The following is a 21,200-nucleotide window of genomic DNA, read 5'->3' as shown; positions in this document are numbered from 1 at the left end:
CAGGTCTGACTCTATAATTAAACAGAGCAAGGAGGCAGGCCCTCCCTGCCACCCTCTTGCTGCTGCCCAGTGCCATCCTCCTGAGCTGCCTGCTCTCTAGCTGTCTTGTTTAGCCACCTTCTCCCAACCTGCAACTGACAGTGCCATGACGAAAGGCTGTTGCCCAAGCAAGCAGGCAGAGAAGCAGCCAGCCCAGCTTGAGCGAGGTGTGCACTAGGCAGAGAGGGAGTGAGAGGTGGCACAGATGATCTCCAAGTGCCTGCTGATACCTAGTCTCAGATCTGGCAAGCTTTGCTAGTCTGGGGTCATGTACTCACAATCTTTCCTGGCTGTTCCATCAGGTGGTGGCTTCGCCAGGCTGAGGGAGCTTGACATGCTCACATTTGAACTGTCCAAACTGCTGCCAAGATGTAACCTTCTCATGTGTCTCACAACTGCTGTGGCATTAAATGCTTGCTGGGAAAAAAACACAGAAATAAATGAATAAGCTGCTCTTGGGTATTTTCCTGGCTTCTGGAACCTGGTGAAGGAAAAAAAGTGGCCCTTGCACAAAGCACCACAGACTTCAAAGGAAGACATCTCTTTAATCAGATAGGATGTCCTGTTGTCTTACTGGTGATGTGCTTGTGTGTGTGTGGGGGGGCTTTTGTGTGTATGTTTTTAACAGTTACTTCCAAAAATATTATTTCCACACAATACTAAGAGAAAACATTCACATTCAGCAAATATATTGTTTCACTCCCCAGTGCTGAAGTGTTGAGGGTTTAAGGACATACCGTATTTTTCGCACCATAGGACGCACTTTTTCCCGCCTAAAAAGCAAGGGAAAATGTGTGTGCGTCCTATGGAGCGAATGCAGGCTTTCGCTGAAGCCTGGAGAGCGATAGGGGTCGGTGCGCACCAACCCCTCTCGCTCTCCAGGCTTCAGGAAGCTATCCGCTAGCCGTGGGAGACCCAGCTCTCCCACGGCTAGCGGAGCGCTGCATTAATCCCGAAGCTTGGGGCGCGCGGAGCTCAGCGCGCCCCAAGCTTCGGGATTAGCGCTCCGCTAGCCGTGTCTAGGCTGCGGATAGTAGCCTGCTTCCCGGAGCGTCGGGCGCCCTGAAAGCAGAGCGGCTGGCGCTTCGGGAACACATCCGCAGCCTGGGGAGCCTTGCAGGAGTTCCCTGCAGGGCTCCCCACGCTGCGGATAGCAGCCTGCCGCCCGGTGGGTGGGGCGGCCTGAAGCAGAGCGCCCCTCGCGCCCGGCACACATCCGCAGCGTGGGGAGCCTTGCAGGAGTTCCCCGCAGGGATCCCCACGCTGCGGATAGCAGCCTGCTGTCTGGCGGGTGGGGTGCCCTGAAGCAGAGCGCCCCGCGCGCCAGGCAGACATCAGCCAGCCCCACAAGCTCGGGGGACAGCAGGGAGGCGCAGCGCCACTATCCCTCTGTTCCTCGACCTGGTTTGGTTTCCCTGACCTGTTTTTTTTGGGGGGAAATAAAGGGAAATTTTTTCCCCCTTTATTTCCCCCCCAAAAAACTAGGTGCGTCCTATGGTCTGCTGCATCCAATCGTGCGAAAAATACGGTACATCCAAAGCTGTGATGAGCAGTAGCTACGTAGGGCAGATGGTGCCATGCCACCTGTGATTGGACGGTGTCTGGGACGTGTGACCCAAGAACAAAGAACATCACCACATACCATTTTGAACATGGCCTTCCCTATCTCTCATGCCCTTTCCCTTCCATCACTAGACCAATCCAAAGCACCACTCCCACCCTCAGAAAGGGACAAGACTAGACAGTTATGAGCATTGCACTGCTAGTTATATATAGCAATACTGCAAGAAGACAGAGAAATAAAGTGAAATCTAAATATTAGATACCAATTAGTAGTTTAGAAATTGGAAACCAGTTAATTGTTATCACCACTTCCAAGAAAGTTAGCTATGCTTAAGTTCCACTGAAATCAATGGTGCCATCAGTTTTTAAACTTGACTTGCTGGGCCAGGGCTACTGCTAAAAAGGCATTTTAGTAGTTAAATAAATATAGGTGGAGGGCATGTATGTTTTGGACTTGCAAGACTGGAATTGTTTGGGGTGCTATGGAGGATATGGCCGGAGCATACTATCCCCCCTCTTCCCAACTTTCTCCTTTATAAAGCAGAAGGAGAAGGAGAAAGGAAAACATGGGTCCATTATCTCAGAGGACCTCTCCCAGGGCCCAGTTCAGCTGAACTTCTTCACAAAAGAATTGCACCTCTACGCCGAGCTAAACTTTCCCATTGAAATCAGAAGCATTCTTTTGAAAATTGGGAAAATTTCCATGTTTTGCTCTGTAGCAGACTCCGTTATAAAGCTAAAATCATTTCTTCCCAACAGTACAAGCAACTGAGAACATGATAGCTTACTCTCCATTTGCTTTTTGCAAAGTTCTTGCGAATCTGTGCACTGACGGACTCGTGAATATTTTTATTGAGGGCTGTGTCACCAGCAATCCTGAAAAAAGATAAATGAGACATTTGAAATGTTTGGTTCAGAATATTGTTTTACAATGCTCTCCTCTCTGTTATTCACTCTACAAAGAATAGGGTGCAATCTAGTGCTCTTAAAATGAGTTGACATTTTGGCCATAGACTTCATTGAAAAATGGGCTGCAGCATTGATACTTTTCAGTGAAACACAGAAAAAAGTCCATCATTTCCCACTGGTGGAGCTCAACTAAGCCCTCCCTCTGCTGAACATACGTGTGGTATAAATCCGAAGCAGGCCAGACCAGCTCCAGTCACCAGGCATGTGTGCTCTCATGTGTGCTCTGCTCCCAGGCCTGTTTGACATCTGCACTGGCCAGTGGCAAAATAACAACAATAAATCATCACAAATATAGCAGCATTATTACATGACAGGTCCCTACCCTGAGGAGTTTATAATCTATATTTTGACAGTGAGAGAAGGCAAGAGTGGAAACGAAGGGTGGAGAATGGAGAAATGGGAGACAGTGGCGTAGCGTGGGTTGTCAGCACCCGGGGCAAGGCAAGTAATTTGCGCCCCCTAACCCGTGGATTTTAGCACTCGAGTCTCTTCCACTAGATTAGCGCCCCCCCCCCCGATGTTGCGGCCGGTGCGGCCGGCCCCCCCTGCACCCCCACGCTACGCCACTGATGGGAGAGGCAGGAGCAGGAAGAAGTGTGCAAACACAGATACAGACATTTGGGCTTTGTTTTAGATGGCAAGAGGGAATAGGGAATAGCCATGTCCACCACTGCTACTTGCTGCTCATCAGAAGCTCCTCTCCCATTAATTGTGGTACCTTTAGCAGTAGACCAGTCCAAAGCCCCACATCTGCATCCCTCCCAGTCACCTCTCCCTTAAAGCCAAAGGAAAATGCTGCAAGACCTTTCTTGAAATTCAATGTTTTTCTCTAGACATAACCTTTAAGCTTTAACTGGCTTGCTTGCTATTTTTTTCCTGCCTCAGGATATGCAGCTGTTTCTAAAAGCACTCAAGGTCTATTGTGTTGTGGATAGCCCCTAAGCAATGAACTAACACCACATAGTTTTAAATCAAATCTGATCGTGAGGTTTTTCATACCCAAAATCTTAGCAAAAAAAGCACAGACTGTGCAAGACTCTGAATGAAGTGATGCCCTCTTAACAACATTCTCGTTCCCATATCAATCACTTAATTACTACCAAGGGAAATATTAAAAGCCTTGTGCAGCAATGTACAAATCAATGAAATTTAAGAAGTTTCATGCAGCCATAATGGAACCCTAAAACAAGTAAACACTGGCTGAAACCAGTGGGAAAGAGCTGGGTGTGAAGGAAGCAGGTGGTGCCAGTCAGCAGAAACCTGCATTCAGTGCGATTCAGGAAGCAATCCTATACCATTTACCTGAGCGAGAATAAGCCCCATGGAGTGGAATGGGACTTGCATTGGGGCAGGCATGTATAGGACTGTGTTCACACTTCCTGTTAAGGGTGTTTAGCATCGCCTGTGAGCAGGCTGCATTGAATTCAATGGGGCTCACTTTGGAGCAGAAAAATAGCATTGTGCCATTGTTATGTTAATGTTTTGAGTCTTTTGTAAATCTCTTGCACTATTTGCCTGAAATGTGAGGTATAAATCATGGCATATATATCCAAAATAAAGTTATGGTAAACCCTGTTCAGCTATGGCTTGATGACACGCACACACGCACACACACACACACACACACAGAGCTAACTGTGATTGGTTCAGGGTCAGAGACCCGATTCCTTTTTCATCGCTGGGTCATTGACTTTAACCTATCCTGGCTGCCCAGATGACAAATACAGGATTAACTGGGGATCAAGAAAGTATTTGGTACTATTATCAATGCAGAGATAACTACAAAACTAGTGACACTAATTGGCATCTTTCCTGACAGTTTAACTAGGATGAATAAGCACAATAGATTTAACTGACCAGGAGGAATTCCCATCCACAATACGTAGTTGGGCAGCATGTTGATGCCTGTCTGGGAGACTGAGGAGGCAGCCACAGATTCAAGTATCAGAAGCAATCTTGCTGCTGACAAGTGAGCATCCCTCCTTCTGTCAGCAGGACTCCTGAAATGTTCCACTACACCCATAGTGTGAAGTCAGTGCCATGGCAGGATGGGAATCAGCAATACTCTGAGAAGGGGGCAGAGGTGGCCTGCACAGGGTGGGAGGCTGGAGAAATGCCAGCGTAAGACGAAAGAAGCAATTGCCTATGAAATGCCCTGCTTAGGCTGAAATCCTAGATAAAGATTACCTGCATCCTTTGCATATTGATCTGTGTGTGTTTGTGTACATAAATGAGGGGAGAAGTAATTAATATTTCTAATTTTTGTTTCGTTTTGGATATATCAGACATGGTTTACACATCATGTAATACCTGGGTACACACTGTTTTTGCCTCCAAGTACGCACTAGCATACTAACAATGGTTTAATTAACACTGGGTAATTAAAGAGTGCAACTGGCTCTTGGGTTTACTGAGGAGTTACGTGCTTTGCTACCCATGTCTTGTCAGTTGGCTGCAGGTGAGCAGCGGTTTCAAGATGAGGGGCTGTTGATAGCTTTTCTCTTCCTCCGCCTTGTTTTTCCACTGTTCTCTAGCATAGATTGTAGGTGATACTGCAGCATCTTAACCTTGGGTTATATGTAATAGTAATGGGAGTCATCTTGTGTTACTAATATGCTTCGCTTTCTAGGGATGATCCTTCCAATTCCAAACCTATATTGTTATGCAATCTCTTATCTTCCTGGTCTTGTGTGGTGTGTGTGTCTGCGTGCGTGCGTGCGTGCGTGCGTGTGAATGCGTGCGTGCATGCACACACACACATGCATTGGGGGAGGATTCATTTTCCTGAGGATGGAACCCAATGGACCTCTTCTGAAGGCCGGCGGGGGGCGAAAGTCTTTGCTCCCCCCCGCCTGCCTTCAAAAGCCGTCCGGGATAGCGGGAAGCGCTTCCCTGCTATCCCGGACCGCTTTTAAAATGCTGGCGGTGGGGAGCAAAGCCTTTCGGCCCCCGCCGGCCTTCCTGGACCTCTTCTGAAGGCCGGAGGGGGGGGGAAGGCTTTGCTCCCCACCGCCAGCATTTAAAAGAGGTCCCCGGAGATTTCCCTATGGGCTTTCTTCTTGCGAAGCAAGCCCATAGGGAAAATCGTCTAGCGAAGCGACGCAAAAACCGAAAAACCCTTTCGTCTTGCGGGTTTTTCGTCTTGCGAGGCGTTCGTCTTGCGGGGCACCACTGTATGTACTTATTGAAAGCCACTCTGGCCAAAGCCTCATTGGAAACAATCACCCAGATGATGGAAGCGCAAAGTTTGTGTAGCAGATAATGGTGCAGGAGCATAACTCCTGAAACATATACATATCCAGTGCCGATCAGATTCCAAAATAAAGAGAGCACTGGGAGAGGCCAGAGAAGAGTTTAAACGAAGGTTATAAACATCACTTATTCTCCTCAGGGAGCCATTTCACACTTTAAATAGGATTGCCTGGGAACCAACTCCTCTGTAAATCATCTTTTTCACAGAGTGACAATATAATCCTTCTACATAAACTGTTTTTAATGATGCAATTGTGCTATTGGGCCTTGCTCTAACAAACAATTGAAGGACTCTGAAAGAAATTAAATGAGCCTTATTAAATAAGGGCATGATTTGTCCCTATATTTTTTCCTAAGAGTCTTTGAATGAAATAGGTTTTTCTCCACTCTCTGATCTTACAATTTTTTTAAAAAGAAAAATTATGGCTAGCCCTTGAGCTGACAATTCTGTGCATTCATCTTTTCCCTTTGAGTCATTAAAAACTGAACTCTGTGGTTTAGTACAGGATCAGGATTCTGCCTTGACAAGATGTACTTAATCAGGGTAATTGCTGTCATTTATTATCACAGATGTTGCATGAAAGAAAAAAATTGAAACACTTATCAGGCCCCAGAAAATTACTGCCTGTCTCTGTTTACCCCAAGTTCTATGTCAAAGCAATGTAGCTTGCCCAGACCTTCTGCCCTGAGATGCACTAAAAGCCTTAAGAAAGAGGTTTGCTTGACAAATAATCCCTGCAGATGGGACCACAATCACCTGCCTCTTAGGTTAAACCAACCCATATAAATGTGTGGATTATTTCAAATAACATTGCCTGTTACAACAGGGCTTCCCCACTGGCCTGCTTTTGTGGCTCAGCATGGATCCTTTGCTTTTATATATGCCAGATTTGGAAAAACCTAGAAACGTAGGGTCTACACAAAGCTATAAGCAGGTGGTGAACTATTAGGGGTGTCAGGTTGCAACTTTAAGATCTCCCTCAACTTTTAACCTACTTGCCTGCCATCCCTCTTTCCCATCCTGTTATCTTTCTAATAAGACTTGCATGCTGTAATAATCAGGACTCCAGTTGTACTGCAAGGCATTGAAATAGTTTTCACTGAGTAGACAAATACTTTCCTTATGTACACCTTTAGGTGCCAGGCGAAAACATTCCTCTTTGACCAGGTCTTTGGCTGATTAACATCCAATACCCTTTTAAATGTGTTGTGGGAGGGGGATTATTGGTTTGGTTTTGTTCTTATTTTTATTATGTATTTTGTCTGTTTTATTGTATTGTTATGTTGTGCACCACCTTGAGATCTATGGATGAAGTGTAGTATATAAATTGAAATGATGATGATGATGATGATGATATAGCACAACCCAATGTGAGCTATTTGTTATTTAGTACTGGGGTGCCAGACTCACAGTATTTCACTGTAGGCTTCAAAATTGAAGGCTTAAGCACACTTAAACTGATATCTGTAGGACTTCTGTCAATGCATGGTATTGATTTCAACAAGACATAAGCACTAGTAACTTCAGAGCACTGTGTGCAAGAAGGGGGCATTACAATACTAACATGGTGAACAGTCTTTGTAACTGATGGCCTATATTCAAAGCCTGAATTATGGATAAAAGGTTGGGAGAAAAATGTTGTCAGGCCTTTAGCAACAGCATTCAATTGCTGATTGGGAATCAAATGGTTAAATGAAAAGAAAAATTGTGTTAGGAGCTCTTCAAATGTGTGTATTATATTTTATTCCAGTAACTAACAGAAATGATCATCCAGGCCAATAATCTGTATATGTTGGATAAAACATCTTGGAAAATTCTTTTCCATTCAAAAATATAAAAAGGTGACCTACTTTTCTGCTGGTAGGTATGTTCCTGATCATTTGATCTGTGCTTGAGATATCATTTTTATGACTTATTTAATTTCCTGAGGCCTGTGATGGAATGATGTCATTCAAATATACACTATTTCCTTCTCTTTGTGAAATTTTTGACCAATGGTTAAAGGTTTCTCACATGTCCTTTTTGTTGGAAATGGTTCTGAACAGATGTGAAGAGCAATTCAATGCTAGATTCTGTGGCCTACAAACTTCTGATTCACGCTGACATTTTCCAGTTAGAATTCAGGGCCATCCAGTGAAACTGAATGGTGGAGATTTGGGAGAGACAAATTGAAGAACTTCTTCAAAGAGTCCATAGTTAAACTACAGGATTTCCTATGTGGTGCTGGCTGCCAACTTTAAAGAGAAAGTAGACAAGTTCAGACTACTGTGGATAGCTCTCTTCTACCCTCAGGACCAGAGGCAGGACACCTAGGAAGACCAGTTTCTGGGAAAGAAGAGCAGGGGAGGGCTCTTGCCCCATGTCCTGTAGGTTTCCCATAGGGACCTGGTTGGCCGCTGTGGAAACACGATGCTGGACTTGAAGGGCCCAGGGTCTGATTTAGTGCTGCTCTTCCTACGTTCTTGTTGCGTTTCTGTTTTACACTGACAATATAGCAAAGTGAAGATTTGGTGGGACAATGGGATCACAGCCACTCACCTGCTTCCGTTGTAACAAATAGCACATGTGTGTACGTCGGTCCAGCGTGCATTATCATGCGCACACCTCACCCTGATTTGAGGTTCGTTGGGCATGTGCACGTATGCATTAAGGATGGGGTAGGACGGCCATGACTCTGAATATACCCCTCCCCTCTGAATTCATTGAACACAGCTGGCCATGTGTGAGTAGTGATTTGCTCTTATTTTATTGTGAGTGAAGTTTCTGTTTTTCTCTGCTTTTGTTCTCCGTTGACACCTCCTCCTTGCCTGCAAAGTCTGAGTCTCAAACCTTTCTCTGTAAAGTGATTGCAATCACAGCTCAATGCTGTCGACTGTTATGCCATTGCTGGCTATGATGCTCGGTGGGAGCCATTAAGCAAGGATTTTTCAAGGTAATTGCTCTCTTTTGTGCTTCCTTGGTATTTACCCCTTGAGTGAAGAGTTTGATAATCACTGATTAATGATGGAGACAAATGGTGTTGACAATTTCTGGACATGGCAATGAACTGAGTAACTGCTTACCAGGGATGTCGGGCTGCCTGCTCACAGGTATATCTTTTGTTTGGGTCTTTCTCCATCAAATTCCGAATAAAATCTTTGGCTGTTTTCAGAGAAGGAAGGAGGAAGTACAAGAAAAGCACACAGTGGTATTAAAGGCTCATCTTAATTTGCTCATTGCAGTCATCTAATCCTCTGAAACAATATGATGGTGTCCCACTGGGAGACATAACACTGGGAGATATGGGGTTAGGGTGCAGGTTCTGGTAGTAGATTAAAGTAAGGAGCATTTTATACACATATAAGGCGTTAAAGCAGTCATAAGTCAATCAAGTGAACGACCATACATAATGTAATTAAATTCTACATTTATGTGTCTCCTCAGACTGCCATTTTTATTCATAAAGCCACATCTTCCTTACCAAATTATTATTACTAGATTTCTCATACGTGATGGTAGCTGAATATTTTGGGGACCAGGAATTTGCTCATATAAAGCGTGAACTGAAAAAAGTCAACTTCCATCACAGTGAATGAATCATAGGCTAGGTTTATGCCTTCTAAAAAATGTCTATGACCAGGTCATATAAATTCTGCACCAAGAAATGCTAAATTCTGCAATCTGTATAAATTATTTTAAAATAAGCAAGTGTGGACGAGTCCTCTTATTCCCACATTATGCTTACAATGTGGGAGCTGGAGGAAAAGTGGAATACAAGAAGTGCCAGGATTCAGAAGAAGAGATGAGTATGTACTGTTGGGAAGAGAGGGGAAGGCAGTATTTAAAACAATGCAGAAAAAAGTATGTTCACTAACAACAAAGGATACTGATATGAATAAGTACCTAATTTGTGATTCTACTTGCTCCTTACCAGAGTCAGAGATATCATCCCAATATGGAGAGTCAAATTCATATTCTGCTTTAAGGATCTGCTCAAAAAGCTTGGAGTCATTTTCATCATAGAAGGGAGGATACCCACAGAGCCTAATACACACAATTTTTTAAAAAAGCAGGACATTTTGAGTCACATGAGAACAAGTGATTGAAGTAGAACCTCAGTTTTTCACAATTAACTTTGGGCTTCCAAATGGAATGTCAGCCTACCCCCCCCCCCCATTATTTCACCATTTTGTGATTCACGGGCCACAATAATTTTGAGCTGTCTCAAGTGGGCCGTAGGAGTGGAAAGTTACACCATATGTGAAGCTCTGAATTAGGGCATCACTAATTCAGAACTGACTCTATTTTAAGTAAATATACACTTTTTAAGATCCCATAGAATAAGGGCCCAACCACACTTACCTTTCCTTGTGTCCGAGTGCCCCCTTTCTTTGCTCCACAGCTTTCCCCACAAAAACACACTCTTAAAAGCTGAAGCTGAGCCAGGGGTGCTGACATGCCCCCCTTTCCCCCGTCCTCTCCTCAGCATGCGGCCAGCAGGGGTGGGACTCATGGAGAGCAATCTTCGCCCTCGCTGGTCCCAGCCCCCTCCCAACTCCTGGATGGAGGCTGGGGTGCACTGGCAGTGGCGGGGGATGTCGGCCCCTCAATATTGGGGGGAGCTGGGCCCCCAATTCAAAATATTGAGGAGGCTAGAACCCCTTGCACCCCCTATGCCTGGTGCCAGTGATCTGAGCAGCCATCAATCTGTGGAAAACCCAAGTTTGCTGTGAAAGTTTGGGGCAAAAAACAAAAAAACCACTTGGACAAGGAGCATTGACATAGCTGTCAACTTTTCCCTTTTCTTGTGAGGAATCCTATTTGGAATAAGGGAATTTACCTTTTAAAAAGGGAAACGTTGACAGCTATGAGCACTGAAGCTCTGCCCAGAAAGAGTGGGGCAAAAGGTTCACGGGGATAAGCCCTAAATGAACAATACACAACTCTCTCTCTCCTACAGCAAATGCCAATATTTCCATTGAGAGTCAGCTCAAGAATTGTCATGTACAAAACAAAGTGACAGTCATTCTTCACAATATTTTTGCCAAGGGACCACTTAGTAAAAATCAGCCTTGACAGGATTTCTTGGGAGCTGTGATGGTTTCTCTGCTTGCCTTCAGCCTCCTCCCTCAGTTCTAGATAAAGGGCATTAATTGAAAAACATTAATCTGGAAGACAAGAAGACTGCTTTTCTGAGTTCCATTTTTCAAATAAGCATCACTTGTGTAGCACACTGATTTGAGATCTGTAACAAAATAGTTGCTGCTCAGCATGTTAAAAACCACGCTGTCCAGATTCCAGGGCAGAAGGGATGTGGTGGAGCTGGAGAAGAACCGGGCAAAGAAGGCAAAGGGGAAAGAAAAGGCTAGAGAGGCAAAAGAGGGTGGGTGCTGCAAGGAGGGATCATATGGAGTATTCTGGAGGATGTCATGGTTTTTCAACACCACAAACCCATCATGGCTTTCTACCACTTTAACTGTCACAGCTTCCCCCCTAAGAATTGTAACTTGAAGAGATGCCCTAACTTCCCTAACTCCATAAACTATAATTTTCAGAATTCTTAGTGAAGAGGAAATGACTTTTAAATGACATGGTTTGAGCATTTCTCCCCCTCCCCAATAACATATGACATCTTCATGTAGGATCGTTGGGTGATTATCTCTCGATCCCCTGGCAGTTGTGTTGTGGGCTGGAGCAATCAATAGATCTGCTCTCAGTGTATAATTGAGGATGACAGTTTTCTGTCAATAATATTATGCAACCAACAACCAGCTTTTTACTTGATCTTTGTAGCACTATAACCATATAATCACCACTTTCCCTTACAAAATTTGGCTGAGACAATAATCCAAGGTAGGCTATCACTTCAGACCAGCCTGCTGAAGCTTATAAGCAGACCTAAAGATACGGTAATCACCATTTCTCTGGTGCTTGCTCCAGCCACTAGTTTTCAGAGGCATATTACCAATTGGATAGTTTAGGTAATCGCCTCAGATTTTGGTAATAGATTAACTATGTGGTGGATTAATATTCACACATTGATGCTGGGGGGAAATATATATGACAAGCTTGAAATTGTTCTGTGTACATTTGTATGTGAACAGAATAAACAACATAGTTTTGAGCAGGTAAACCCCCAAGCGCAGAGATCTCGTAGAGCAGTGGTTCCCAGTTGGCAAAGTACTGTGGACCCCCAGTTTTTCAGAAGCCAAGTCATGGACCCCCTACTTTTGAAAATTTGGGTATCTCTTTTTCTTATATGAATGGTGCCATGGCCCCCTGGGTGGGTTACGTAAACCCCCTGGGGTCTGCAGGCTACCAACTGGGAACTCTTGTCATAGAGCGTAACAGACCCCTCTCATCTTACTCCTCTTGAGGTGCATACACAGAGTAGGTACTCTGCTAGCCTTCCCTTCTGTGTGGTCAAGGAGCACAGTTCAGACGTCTTGAGTGAGTGGATGCAAGATGGCAAGATGCAAGGATCCACTGAGAAGGCGGTCCCTTCCCTGACACATAAGATGGGTGCAGGGCAGGGAACAGGGCTCTGTTATGCCCTGTGGGAATCCCAGGCTCCACACCCGCAATGGGCTGAATCTTCCTATTTTAAATATACAAATTGTAACAGGGAAAAAATCTGGGCCCTTCAATGTAGTTGCTTTAAAATAAAATAAAATGAATGTGACATATGGAATAACAGGAAGTTTCAAGCTGCTGAAAGCATACAATATGAATTTTCTGTTTTTTAAAAAGTCTGATCATAAAGCTGCTGAGAACTGGATATGATTAATAATAATAATAATAATAAATTTTATTTATATCCCGCCCTCCCCAGCCGAAGCTGGGCTCAGGGCGGCTAACAACAATCAAAATAATCCAACATTCTAAAAACATTCATTATAAAATTAATTAAAATCAAATTGATGGCAACCATTAAGCAAAATTCTGTGCAGATTGCCAGAGGAGGGGGTCAGAATAATAATAAAGTATTAAATAATAATACTTAATAATAATATAGAATAATAATAAAGATTAAAATGAAGTATTCAGGGCTGGCAGTAAAGCAACCTTAGTATTTCTTATCACATCTTATTTGTTTGAGGTTTTTAACATTTTTTGAACTTGTAATCTACAATATATTCAACCGTGCATAAAAAAAGCACTAAGCCAGAATTAGCTTCTTTCCCCATTGCTCTGAGTCCAGTTCTATCAGGGGACATATGGTATTTATTTATTTATGAATATTACTCTGCTAAACCATCCAGTTCAGATTCTCGTGGCAGCTTCTAATCAGTGAAAATGTCTGCTACAATACAATGATCATAATAAAAACATTAACATATCAGTTGCTTAAAAGCATAGCAGTGTGAGGCAACATCTTAAAATACTTCAGAGACTCAGGGCCAAATCTGATCAGATGGGATCTCTGACCAGAACGTCCACCTCAATGGGGTCCCTTGGCTGTGGGACAGAATGGGAAGCAGGGTTAAGCCTTTCCTCCTGCACCATTTTCACGGTGAAAATTGCCTCCCCCCTCAAGCTGCTGTTCATCCCATTCAGGAAAACTGATTTTTAGAAAAACGGAATGATACATGAGATCTGATCATGGGTCTGATTGAAAATGGTGGTCACTGAGCAAACAACCCACTATTAATTATTATTATGTGGCACACTGTGTGTGAAAGTATTTGAGATTAATAATGAAATCACTAGTGTAACCTCATTTGATACTACTTACAGAATATATGCAATAACTCCAATGGACCAACAGTCGACTGCTTTGCTGTAGGGTTTCTGGGCAAGAACTTCAGGAGCTGAAAGAAGGAGGGGGAGGGAAGGAAAATCCATAAATGTCACAAAAGCCAATGAATGAGCCAAAATCCAAACACAGAACTCAACAGTTGTTCACTGAAGTTAACATACATTGCCCCTGCTCTATTCAATTGCCACTGAAATATAATCTTGGAATTATGAACCTCAGAAATGCCAGACATTATATATATTGTGGAACAAGGTCCACTCACATTTTGGGATTTTCTTAAATATCTTCGTCCAACAACTCCAAAATCTGCTCTGATGGTTGCTGGAACCCCCAAAGAAGGTTAGGCGGGCACATGGGGAGAGACAACAGGGTAAAGCCATGTTGCATGAGTGGGCTTCATTCTCCACATGCATACCCCTATGTTGAATTCCACTCAACATTGGTTGGGGTTCCATCAATGTAGCCAACATGGCCCCCACCAGATGTTTCAGAATACAATTCACATCAGCCCCATCCAGCAAGGTCAATAACCGCAACCTCTGAAGGGCACCATGTTATCCATCTCTGATTTTCAGTGTGCGTCACAGAAAAACCTAAGTAAAAAGTCAGCTTTCTGCCCCAAGATGCTTTACGATCTAAATTAAGGTAGCTATGACACTATGAGCGTATCTACACTAATTACAGTATTGAGTTAAACTGGTTTAATAGTAATTCCCTTTCCTCGGGGAACCTTAGGAGCTATAGTTCTGTGAAAGGATCAAGGAATTGCTAATATTTTTTTCAGCACCTTGACAAAAACTACAATTCAATATTTTTTTGAGGGAAGTCATGACAGTTAAACAATTACAAACTGATATAAGTTTGCAGTGCAGATAAATTTTTCTTGCTCAGAAATATGTGCAAATGGAAGATGTTCTACAATGTTGTTCTCATAATATCACAGAAAGGAACCCCCTAAAATCATACTTCCCATTTTACATATAAAAACATTACAGAACTATCAGTTAATGATGAGGAATTGCAGTTTCATACGAGTTTCATCTTCTAGCATTGCACTAATACATGAACAGGCCACTTGCTGAGACGGTTATTTTTAAGAGTGAAGTCTCACATGAAGCTATGCATATGTGTTTGACAGACTGGTAAATTCAGGTCTCTTTATCTCATGTTGGATAGACAATCTGTCATTGGAATCTTCAAGACAATTTCTCTTACAGGCAAGCAGAAGTTGGACTGGAGGGCTCTTTAACTTGCATAGATCCACACATTATCCACTATCCACTCTGCTTTTCTATTCTCTGTGTTCTTTTGCTTCCACACTTGTATAATGTGCACAACCGGCTGAAATGCACTGAAATCAAACACTGGAAATGGTGCATTGGAAAATGCACTATCCTATGCATAGTTACTCAGCAGTCAGTCCCTCTTAAGTTTCCTTGCACTTGCTCTCTAGTGAGCATGTTTAGGATTGTTGCTTTATACCAGGTCAGACCACTCTAGCTTAGCACTGTCTACTCTGATTGACAGCAGCTCTCCAGAGAGTCCATCTTTTCCAGCCCTGCTTGGAGATGCCAGAGACTGACCTGAGATGCTCTGCTGCACACAGAGCAGATGCTCTGCCTTGGTACTGCAGCCTTTCCCTTAATGCAGGTTTTTAGCTAAGGCATTAGTGGTGGACAGCCAAACAGAGTAGTAAGGAGAAGGGCTGCACATTTTAGAAATGTAAGATGAAATATGGTTGGTGGAAATTACTGTTATCACAGTGTCACTTTCTGCAAGCACTACTTCATATTGCAGCCAAGTAATATCATAGTATCGTAGAACTGAAGGGGAACCCAAGGGTCATCTAGTCCACCCCCCTGCAATGCAGAAAACCTGCCCACAGCCATTCCTGGGTGGACTTGCACCACCAACCTTCTGGTTAACAGTCAGACACACTGACCCATTGTGCCACCATAATCACTTGGTTCCATTTTATGTGTTCATGTCCTTGGTCAGAAACATTTGAGAAATAAACTTTATATTTCTTATTTATGTATATATGTTGAGGCTTAGACAAGGAAGAAAATGCTTGCTTCTGCAAAGGAGTGGCAAAATCCTCTCCTCCCATCTCAAGCATTTCTGAGCCAACAGCTGACAGATGGATGAGGGGAGTCAGTCCTGTGTTCCACCTGCTAATGGATATGAGCCACTCCTGATTGTCACCTTCCTGGCATGAGCCCCACGTCCACCATTTGAAATGCTAAGATTTTAAAGAGTTTTTATTTTTAAACTGTGAATCATACTCATGAGCAGCATCTGACAGATCAGATCAGAGGATGGTAAGTAAAAACAAGAAGGAGAAAAAAGGGGTGGAAGGCCATCAATTTCCTGCCAAGAAAAAACAAAACACAAAACTTTTGGAAACTTGAAAAAGACACGTTTCACAACAGCTTTGATTCACACTGATCACTAAGAAATCCTGACAGTTATGCAGCAGTGTGCTGCCAAATGGAAGATTTGGGACAAGACAACAATCTAGTGCAGTGTGTCACCATGATATGCTTCCTCACCTGCAAAGGGATCTAAGAGAGACAGCTGTCACTGCCCCTCTAGCAAGCTGACTAATGATCTGCCTTGGCTGTCAGAAGCAGGGCTAGCTGTCTGTCACAAAGTGATAGGAATTAACGCCAAGCAAAAACTAAGGATTGGGGTAGGGAACTTGTGCCTTCCTGCATGCTGCCACTGCACAATTATGGTATCTGAAGAAGTGTGCATGCACACGAAAGCTCATACCAAGAACTAACTTAGTTGGTCTTTAAGGTGCTACTGGAAGGAATTTTTTTTGTTTTGACTATGGCAGACCAACACGGCTACCTATCTGTAAATGGCACTTATCTGTTATTGTTGCTTCATATTGTGTCATCAATGAATGTTGTGTGAGATAACCACTCCTTGCCTCAAGAGGCTTACAAATTGAGAGACAGAAACAAAGGAGACAAGAGAGAAAGGAGCGGAAAATGGAGTCAAACATCAGAAAAATTCCAAGGGAAGCAAAATGAGTTTTTCATAGGGCTTTCACGTATCTATTTTTGTTGTCAATAATACAGGGAGACTCAGTCAGCATCACTTCAAATCATCAGTTGACATGACTCCAAATAATCCTCTCAGCAGCTCCCTATTTCCACAAAACATTGTTTCCTTCTCACATCAACTACTGTTTTAGAAAATATAATGGGATTATTTTCTGAAAATAGAAGTAAAAAGCTCTCATCCTCTGTCACTTTTCAATCAAGAGAATGAAGTGGGGGAGGAGAGAGAGATGCTTGTTAGAGACATATTGTTTCTGATCAATGATCCCCAACACATTTTAATTAAGAAAGATAAGCAAGCAATATGAACTGTTCAAATGAGCTTTCTTAGCTCTTATGCAGCTCATAGATTGAACTTCAGAAAGAAGGTTTCTAGTTGAATTTCACAAAACCAAACTAACTCCAAAATCTAATCTGGTATAAGCTGTACACTATTTCACAAAATAATATCACATGTGTTGGTATGATCCTTACACAGAATTTTAAGCAATATCAAATCTGCTCTATGTTTCAAGATTACCAAGAAAAACAGTTACCATGTGCACATGCATGTCTGTGTGCAGTCTTATGCCTGACAGATTGTACACTTGTGGTAAATTCCTAGCCAATTCCCAGAATTTGCCAGGAGGATGCATGTGACATGGTCCAAGACCATGTATCATTGGCTGAACAGTTGCACTGGCATGTTCCAGGATGCCAAGAATCCATAGCCAGGATTCTTGGCTATGTCTCTGTCTCTCTCTCCCACCACAAGATTATTTGCCTCCTTTTTATTCTATTAATACCAGTTTTTGCCCTCCGAAGAGTTCTGTGAAATTAAGAAGTTGTTCCATTTTTCAATTTTGATTGGTTCAGTGAAAGTACTATCACATGCCTATCTGACTTTCTTTAGCAGTTTTAAATAAATGGCAGGATAAAATCCTAACAGGCTTGAGCTAAGCATGCACTTCCTCTTTGTGTAGCCTTGACTAGGTGATATTTGGAACTCTTGGATCTGACATTGCTGGAGGACTTTTATAGTACTGTATGCACTCTGCAACACTAAATGTAAATATAATACATGTAGGCACCCCAAATTCTATGACAACAAAAGCTGAATTTTGTGACCTTTATAAATAATGCATTGCTTGGGCCCATCCACCCTCCCATTTCTGCCATGATTTCAACGCACAGATCTGTGATTGTAGGCATATTTATTTTCCTCCCACCATTTTTTCTAGGAAAACCTGCTGCTCACCCCTCAGTTGGGTTTTCCTCAGCTTGACATTACTTTGTTCTGATTCAACAATAAACAGTGGGTTTTCTAAGGGAAAGCGGAAGGAAAAAACACCACTTGGGTCTGTGCCTACAAATCATGGACTGTGGCTAGAAACCGTGGCACAAGTGCGGCTGAGCCCTTTATTATGCAATGTTGCAGCCATGGCAAAACCCACTCATGAAGCCTTTTACACAAGTCCGTCCATAGCTCTCCTTGCCCATGGAAGCAAAGCCTAAGGATGAGTAACAGAACATATGTACATCCCTCCTCTATTCATCCCTTCTCCATTTTATCCTTTCCCTCTCTTGGTTTTTAGACTGCAGGTTCTCCTCGGGGCAGGGACCGGTTTTCTCATTGTTATGCTGCACATTGATGGCACCACGCATGCAAGCAAATAATAAAAATGAGGACCATCAACCTGCCCCAAAGAGCAAACAGAGATTTTTAGGGTGCTGACTTCTGAGGCAAATATTATATCCTGACTACATTTCCTGAGCTCTCAAGGATTCAGGGAGCTTATTTGTACTTAGATCAGGGATAGCCTACATGTTCACACTCCAGAGTTTATGAACTCCCTCCCATCAGTCCCAGCCAGCATGGGCAATGGTTGAGAATGACGGGAGCTATAATTTAACATCTGGAGGGCAACACATTAGCTAGCCTTGACCCAGACAAAATCACAGGCCTTTTAAAGACAATTAACTACAAGTAGAGAAATATTAATTGGAAACCTCAAAATAAAAGCATCTCATATATTATAGATACAATATATATGACTTTTTATAGTTAATTCAAAATGTAATGCAGGATATATAAACTGTACATATGCATCTTTGTAACTTTGTTCAAATGCTACAACTGAACTGGCAGATGCAAAGATGTGCATTAGGAGATGGTAACTTCAAGTTTCAGACACCTCTCAAATCTAGCCAATTATCTTCAACATCTAAGAGTGAAACTAAATGGTACATTAGATGAGTGAACATTTAGATAAAAGCTGTAGGGGCAACAGGATTGGGACCAGAACATGTGGGGAAGGCTTTTCCCCAACCCTTTCCTCCTGTGTCATAAGCCCAGAACAAATCATCTCCTAGAAACTACTGTTGGTACCAGAGGCCTTTACAGCCTTGACCAGCCAAGGCCAAACGTTACCCATCAACCATGAATTGTGGCTTGCTAGGTGCCTGATACCCCTCCCCGTTTCTTTACTTCCAGGAAGGCAACAAAAGCAAAAGTCTTAAATAGGTTCCCTGAGGCAACAATATATGGCTGTTGGACTGCATGTGGCTTGGTGACTTACCATAAACAATTGTTCTAGTCTGAACCAGTGCAAAAAATGCCAGGGATATCGGTGGAAAATTCACATGAAACTAGTCCTGAAAATTATGCTGTAGCATGCTTACCGACATATCCTGGGGTGCCACATGCTGTGGACATGACGTCGCCTTTACCTTCCATTTTTGACAGTCCAAAATCACTTATCATTATTTTAGATTCTTCATCTTGGCTGTAGTACAACAGGTTTTCAGGCTGCAGGGATATTAAGAAAACAAACCTGAGACATGAATATTGGGTTAAATAATGTATATCTCTATTTCATATGCCATCCAGTTTCTTAATATAATAATTCTTTTAAATCTCTGCTTGCCAGACGTGTGGTTTAGCATGAAAATGTCTTGTGACAACTCACTGAGACACAGGATGTAATTGAGTAGTGTGAGCAGTTGCAACTGGGGATCAGGCTCTTGAACTCTTAGTCGTGTCTCTTGTAGTTTTTTTGTTTTTTACCTTTAACAGCAATACAGAAGGTGGGATTTTTTTCAGGTGCTACTGATTTGAACAGTAGCTGATGATATTCCCCTCTCCATATAATTATAAAAGGTAGAGGAGCCTCACACTCTTTTGCATTTAAGTCATCCTAGGTAAGGTGGGCTGTCATCTTTTTCTGACCAGACTCCTTTGCTTCTAACAGCTGCAGTGAAGCAGACATTCAACAGAAGGAGTGTTCTCCACATCAAAGACTGTGGATTTCTGCCCATCACACAAGCATGAAAGATTTAGTAATTTGGTTGGAAAAAAGGCTAAAGTTTGGCGGCATTTGGTCATCTATTCACTTTCAAGCCAAGATGCACCTGCACCTCCTTTTTTACCTAATATGTTCCAGGAACATCTGGCACAGATTGCACCACATGGCAGGTGTGTGTGTGTGTGTTGCAGCCCTTCTGAGGCACAAACAGCAGCAATAATGCAATTGCAATGAAGTTTCACCAAGGACTCCTATAGAGAGAGAAAACTTCTAGGTCCGGTTGAAAGGAAGCAAGTTCTTCATGTTACAACAGTGTCATACACAACATTGCCCCCCCCCCTTCAGGACCAGACTGAAGGCTGGGGACAAGTGGTGAGTTGCGGCCAAACCTCTGGCTTAAAAAGGTACCCAGGTACACTTCACAAACACTGAATTCATCTCAAGATGGTTCTGTGCAGCCTCTTTTGGCATCATACAGAGGCAGGGTTCAGTAGCAAGGTATAGAAACACAGACAAACTACTTGAGAGAAACATTTATACAGGCAGAAACACCCATGGAGGCAAAGGTATGGCTAATGAAGCAAAAACAATCTGTTGTATTCAATAAAATTGTATCCCTATATTCATTTGTGTTCAAGTGATTGAAAAGGATGCTGAGTACCTGAAATAATAAAAATGGGGACTGAAAGTGTTTGGTGGAGCAGAGGTGCTGTATTCTCTCTCTCTCTCTCTCTCTCTCTCTCTCTCTCTCTCTCTCTCTCTCTCTCTCTCTCTCTCTCTCCTGGTATGAAGTAAAACCTCCCATTAAATTGCCAGGCAGTTATATTCATGCAAATCTGGCTTCAGATCAACATCAAACCCCCAAAAGGCTGATCTGCTATGGAGTGTGTAACCTGCTACACATTCTTTTAATAATTCATTAACATCCAATGAAACATTTCCTTAACATAAACACTTTGGAGAATTTTGATTTTCCTTCTGGGTCTGCTACGTCACCACTGTTTAGGGTCCTTTTCTTTGGTCAGACACTGTGCAGCCTCTGTTTAATGAACTTAGTGTGTTCCTGGAAGCTACCTTGCAGGATTAGGCCTTGGAACATATTTCCTTTCATGCACAGAGAGGTGGCCAGCATTTCCCATAACATTAGGGAGAGAGTTACCAAGAAAGTGGTACAAATTCCTACCATAATTTTACATTTTCCTTTTATAAACCCAATATATATTCCAGCCAGGAGATTCCAAGAAATGACAAGAAACAGATGGAATGATTTAATACTGCTGCAT

General features: G+C 42.8%; 1 protein-coding gene across 1 annotated transcript in view; it reads right to left on the bottom strand.

Annotated features, from left to right (window-relative positions):
• Positions 1 to 21,200, bottom strand: part of CAMK1D (calcium/calmodulin dependent protein kinase ID) — a 203,884-nt gene that overhangs the window by 2,675 nt on the left and 180,009 nt on the right. Inside the window, exons 5-10 of the mRNA XM_081927849.1 lie at positions 19,295 to 19,421; positions 13,539 to 13,614; positions 9,735 to 9,847; positions 8,887 to 8,965; positions 2,391 to 2,478; positions 318 to 456 (exon numbers count right to left, since the gene is read on the bottom strand). Of these exons, the coding sequence (XP_081783975.1) occupies positions 318 to 456; positions 2,391 to 2,478; positions 8,887 to 8,965; positions 9,735 to 9,847; positions 13,539 to 13,614; positions 19,295 to 19,421 (622 nt within the window). The remainder of the gene's footprint in view (positions 1 to 317; positions 457 to 2,390; positions 2,479 to 8,886; positions 8,966 to 9,734; positions 9,848 to 13,538; positions 13,615 to 19,294; positions 19,422 to 21,200) is intronic.

This window comes from Podarcis melisellensis (genome assembly GCF_964234715.1).
Source record: "Podarcis melisellensis genome assembly, chromosome: 10".
In the NCBI taxonomy this organism is placed as follows: domain Eukaryota; kingdom Metazoa; phylum Chordata; class Lepidosauria; order Squamata; family Lacertidae; genus Podarcis; species Podarcis melisellensis.
Note: the sequence above shows the minus strand (reverse complement) of the source record. Positions and strands in the feature narration are given on the sequence as shown.